Source organism: Neoarius graeffei, chromosome 3 (assembly GCF_027579695.1).
Source record: "Neoarius graeffei isolate fNeoGra1 chromosome 3, fNeoGra1.pri, whole genome shotgun sequence".
Classification (NCBI taxonomy): domain Eukaryota; kingdom Metazoa; phylum Chordata; class Actinopteri; order Siluriformes; family Ariidae; genus Neoarius; species Neoarius graeffei.
In genome coordinates, this window is record NC_083571.1 from 50,530,878 (window position 1) to 50,536,938 (window position 6,061).

At 39.4% G+C, this 6,061-nt stretch overlaps 1 protein-coding gene across 1 annotated transcript; it reads right to left on the bottom strand.

Moving 5' to 3' along the window:
* Window positions 1-54: 54 nt before the first annotated feature.
* Window positions 55-5,491, bottom strand: LOC132883390 (uncharacterized). Its single transcript, XM_060916968.1, has 4 exons — window positions 4,666-5,491; window positions 3,977-4,131; window positions 3,838-3,891; window positions 55-1,303 (listed from the first exon to the last, which is right to left on the bottom strand). The coding sequence occupies exons 1-3, from the start codon at window positions 5,225-5,227 to the stop codon at window positions 3,862-3,864; spliced, it is 747 nt and encodes a 248-aa protein (XP_060772951.1). The 5' UTR covers window positions 5,228-5,491; the 3' UTR covers window positions 55-1,303; window positions 3,838-3,861.
* Window positions 5,492-6,061: the final 570 nt, after the last annotated feature.

Here is a 6,061-nt window from a genome sequence, read left to right on the forward strand (position 1 = left end):
TATGGATTAGATGGACTTTTTCTCCGAACAGGCCCGGTGGTGGTTTACATGGACTACCCTTTCCTGAGGTCCTAGAGCAATGGGAGTTGGATTAAAACACTGCAAAAAATCTGAAAAAAAAAAATTAGGTCACTTCAGCATTCACGTACGGGCTACACAACTTCATACACAGCACCCCAATCATATTGTGGTTTACATGGACAGTTCTCTTTTTGACAAATGTGTGACTTACGAGGACAAAACAAAACATTTTTGGGTCTTTAAAGGGACAGTGACATCACTTTTAAATAGCTGATCATTAACATAAATACACACACCTGACAGCACAAAGCATTACTGGAACAGTTATTTTATTAACTATAAAGTGCTCTTAAACTTGAAATATTCAGCACGTATACACAATACTAAAATGTATCAGCATATAAACAAAAATATGTATAAAAATAACTGCACTTCGTAATTCTATTAATTATCTGGCTGCATATATGATTTGTTTTTGCAATGCCAATTGAATTATGTTAAAATGAACGTTAAACTGAACTGTAGTTACACAGACAGTCAACCACAGTCACAACTTTGAACGCTCACATTAACTTTCCTGCCAATACCCCATTATTATCGAACTTGCAAAGACCCATTTTAGAACAATGGATGCAAAGGTTGATAAAACCTTAAGGCATCAGCACAACCCCAACAAAAAGAACAAACTATATGTTTACAGCAGTAGTTTTTGACTGCCCTTTTGCATGAATATTTAAAAGTTATCTGGCTACATATGGAAATTTTTCATACAGCCAATTGCCAAAGTCAAGCAGTTTCATTTTAAAGGTGTATTTGTTTGATGCAGAAACATCATTTTGTTAGGGAGTGACAGTGACTAACAGCTACACAACAAAACCTTTTAAAACCCACAAGCTTTCCAGTGAAAATCAGATCCTTAACTAATTTAGAAAACCCACGTTGGAAACAGATGGATTTATGAAACGAGTGATTCCATCAACATAATCACAACATGTATACAAAAAACCCAGAGTGGATTCCCAGTGGAGTTACAGCTTTTGTTTCTGTGACTGCCTCTTTGCAGCTATTCCTCGGTTTCTGACAAAGTCCCTTATATTTTGCACTGTTCGTTGTTCTAAAACAGGGTCTTCTGCCAGCTTACAATGACTACATTCGTTTTTTGTGGCCAGTTTTCCTTTACTTATGTGATCCCTGAAATATCGCATGACTGCAGCAACCTCAGCCTTAGACCACGGTTTCTTCAGCAATCTTCTGGACTCATGTTCTTGACCAGTGTCTTGTCCTGGTAAATACACAAAGTGAAAAAATATCACACAAAACACAATGAGTTGGCCAGTTGGAGCAATCACAACCTTAGTTGAACTAATGCCACAGATTTCTGTTAACTTGTTTGTGATTTTTTTATTTTATTTTCAGTTGACTACTCACTTTATTTGATTGTACACCTAGATTTGGCTAAGTCTTCATATTAGCTGCAGCTGACTTTAAGGTATACAAGTACCGTACATTAAGCACTGTACAAAGCTCTTAAAGTACAGTGAGGATGCTTTCAAAAACAATGCATAGCATGTAGTTTTTAATTCAACACTTAATTCTATACAAGGTGCAGTAAGCAGAAAAAGACCTATAAACCAATCTCTGGCACCACTACAGCAGGATCAGTTCTCCTTAGTACACCTGCACACAGTTTTCAGGTACCTCTAGAACAGAGGTGGGCAAACTACGGCCCGCGGGCCACATCCAGCCCGTTGGCGTTTTTAATCCGGCCCGCGGAAGACAATCATATAAACACGATTGAGCAGATCTATAAACTATAAGCGTCAGTGTTACCACGTAGACAGGTGTTCTAGAGATCCGTCTTTCCAGTCAGTCGTATTCACGCGAGATTACATTTGCAGAGTGGTGCAGCGCGTGCCATGGAAGTCATTCTGGCGCCCGTGCCACCGATGATCTCGAGAACACAGGATAAAACTTTACAATGAGTGGTCCTAAAAAAAGAAAAGTGGACAGTGAGTGCAGGGTGTTCAATAAAGAATGGACAACTAAATATTTTTTGCTGAAGTCCGATCAAAGGCTGTATGCCTTATTTGCAAAGAAACCGTTGCAGTTTTAAAGGAATATAACATCAAACGGCACTTTTCCTCCAAGCATGCTAATTATGCTAACAACCAGTCAGCGCAAGCATGGACGAATACAGCTCAGCGGTTGCTGAGTGAATGTGAGTATTAACACTTTCTCTTTTTAAAACTATGTTGGAGCTGTAATAAGATGGTAGTCACATGTTTACAGACATAATAATATAAAAAGTATAACTCTTAGTAATTTTGGTTGTCGTGGGTGGCTGCTGTAGTGCTGGTGTTTGTTTTTAAGTACCATGTGCTTTTGGGTGTCTGCTCCGCCCCTCATTTATGTCCCTGCCTGCTATTATAGGTGTATTATGAGCAGCTGACCTTGCTTCTGCTTATATCTGTTCCTGGACTTTTGCCTGTGGAGGTTATTCTGATCTATGAGTGGCCTTTTGGAATATGAAAACCTGTTTGGAACCTGTGTTTTGATTTTTTGAGGACTGGAAATATTTCAGTGAGTGACTTTGAACCTGAAAACCAGTTTGGAGTTTTTTGCTTTCTTGAGCTGTTTTGTTTGATTTTGTGGGCTGGATGGATCCAGTGCCAAACCACTGAACTGCAAACATGTTGGCATGGTGTGGTACCCAAACTGTTGGACTGCAAACATTTTGGAATGGTGTGGTACCTCTCCTACTAATGGTGGTTGGTTGTACTGGCAGGCTGGAAGTGGATGGTTAAAAAACAAAACAAAAAACACTCAGGTGTAAATCTACAAGTTCAGTGAAATGTACAAAAATGATATGTACTGATATGTAATTTAGTTCAATTTAATGATATGCAATTTAGTTGTATGTATAAAATGATACAAATATACAAATACACTGGCATCCTACTCATCCTGGCAGCTCAAAGATGTAATTTAAGAATTAAGTGTGCTACTTTTCTTACCATCACGTGTGTGTGTGTGTGTGTGTGTGTGTGTGTGTGTGTGTGTGTGTGTATTACTTTTCTGGATGGATCCAGTGCCAATCTATTGAACTGCAAGCATTTTTCTGCTCTGCCTTTGTTGACTGAGAACTAAAATAAATGTCAATCTGATCTGCATTTGGGTCTCTGTCAGTGAAGGCCTTACAATAACACTAAAGCTTTTCCGGTTTGTGTTTGATATGTATGAATTTGGTGTTGGCCCGGCCCGCCTGGCAAATTTCAAAAGTCAATGTGGCCCCTGAGCCAAAAAGTTTGCCCACCCCTGCTCTAGAAGTTGCACAGCTGTGTCTCTGCACTGTGTCTCGTCATGTAATCCCAGATTGATGATGCTTTATGAATCTGGCTGTATGTTTGGGGCTGCTGTCATACAAGACACCTCACTGATGGTACTGCATGATGGATAAGAACCTAAACATCTAAAGTGCCAAAATCTTTTTTGACAGTCATCTACTTTATTAATTGGGATCACTTGTTGTACAGATGTGGTGCGGTTTGCTACTGCCTTATTTTTTTTTTTTTAAATTAAATTAAAATTTTAGTTTAGGAGGCTGTATTGTGATGTGTTTTAAGTAGAAGACAATTGGGGCACCCATATATATCATACACTGTACTGAAACTGCAATATTGTTTTCTAGTCCTATATTTATTCCATTTTACATTATTTTTATATTTTATCCTTTTTGCAATTTCTATTTGCATTTTGCTTTTAATATTATCTTTTTGTGTCTTCTGTAAAGGTGCTTTACAATCAAACTTGCCTTACCTTCAGACAGAGGGACAGTCTCAGTTACTGTCGATGTAACAGATGACACTGTTCCTGCCAAACACATAATTTGACAAAAGTTTTTTTAATGAGCAAAAAATTATCAACAGAAACACAACTATAAAGTGAGGTAACTTACCAAAATCACTAATGTCATGGACTTGCTCTGTGATAGAGTCTGAGGGAGCATCCACAGGTTCACTAGTCCCACACTCTGATGCCGTGAATGCTGTGCCACTGTCATCGGATTCGCTCTCACTTCCTTGGCGTCAGTGTCACTGAATGGAATTTCGTCTAGGAAATGGTATTCGTACAATTCACATGAACAGCTTGGCAAAAAATTTAATAACTTAATATTGGCAATAGTATTTTAGCCCAATCTATGTAGTATACGTAATGTCGTCCACTTGTGATTGACCTGTCATTATGTTGTGTGGACAAGATAGAATTTAATCATTTGTGCACACAGATTAACATCATAAAAATATCAGGACTTCGATGACTCTATAATTTGGGTCATTACAATTGAAATATTAATTTGGATAACAATAACATTAGTAAAATTATTACACAGTATGATGCTGTTAACACAATACAACTGAGAGCCATTAAACCATAATATTGAATTTTTGCCCAATCTTATTATAGGGCTTTTATGTTTGTATTTCTGAGCTGTAGACGTTGGCTTTTATTTGGACCTTTTGTTTGCTTAGAAAAGTTTGGTGATCACTGTTCTAAAGCATCCATGTGCCTCTAAATTAATATTAAAAAAAAAAAACAAATAAATATTCTGAGAAAATATCTGCAAGTGCTAATTTCTGCACAAACCTTCAATTTCAGTCTCATCCAGTGATTTCCCCTGCAGGCTGGAAAGATGTCCTTTCTCCACTGACAAAAGCAGCTTGGAAATCTTGGCCAGCTGTGTTGTGGGAACTGGTAATCTGTAGAAATCGCGGTGAACACGGATGTCGTGACCCAGGAAATCTGCAACCTGGTCAAGTTCGTTATTTTTTAAATTAAGGACTTGTGAGAGTGTGGCCACATGTTTCCGAAGTTGTGTCGACCTCAGGTGCTCAGGGTGCTTTGCCCCACACTGGTTTGCATGAACATGCAAACAATCTTGTCCTCTGTAATTGGTCACTGATTTGAGTCTTGCAAACAGGAAGACATTTGTCTCACAAACACCACACTCAGTCCTTTCACTGGTCAGTAGTGAGAGAGCATCCACCATGCTTGGGGTGAGCAGAACTGCAACCTTTCTTCCCCTTTTTCCCATGATTTCGACACGGCTGAAATAGTTGCAGAGTCTTTGTTCAGTCTTTGACAACCCCATGGCAACATCTTCATGGAGCTTTGTGTTGTCTCTTTCATAAAAACTTCTGAGGCGCATTTTTGAAACTTCCCCAGGACGTCTCCGATTGAACACAATGATTTGAGCAAGTGTAACTTTTGCAAGTTGAGCGTAGTTCTGAGCGGTGGCTTCCTCCTTCAAGTTGCAAAAGGCACTTTCTGCAGCTTCCTTAAGGTACCGGTGAAGAATCTGAACATCTTCAGTGAAGGGTAATGTTGATGGCTTGTTGTACTTTGCATCGCTCAGTGTGTTCAAGGCACTGTGAGACACCAACTCAGACCACTTGAACTGTACAATTTCTTGAATATATCAGTGGACTTGATCAGTTCTTCATCTTCTGCCATGAGGGCCCGACAATGGATGATGTCACAGATTTTGTGTAGTGTATGTCCTAATTTCAGTGCAAGGCTTTTTGTTGTGTAGGAATGTTTTTCCTCATCAAAACCTGAAACTTTCTTCACTGCTTGCACAACTCTCTGGAAGTTAGCAGGTTTAACAGCCTCTTCCACGTTATGAACTGAGAATTCTGTGCGCAGACATAGTAACAAACGCCCAACTTCACGGAGCTTCTGTCGCATGTATTCATACTTTGTAGGGTCTTGTCCATGTTTGTTGTACAGTGACTGGGCAAACTGAATAATAGAAAAGTCATTTCGCACAACTGAAGCAACCTCATCCTGTTTCATGGCAGTGAGGAGCTTCCACACTCCACTTGAGATCTGATGACAGGATGCAGACTCTAGAGCAGCAGCCAAACCCAGTACTTTGGTTCTCCCAGGTTCTTTAGTCAAATCTTCATTTTCTGGCTTGCAGGGGCATCTGCGGACATGTCTCCAGAGCTCTTTCCGAAGGTACATCCCTTGGCAGTGTATA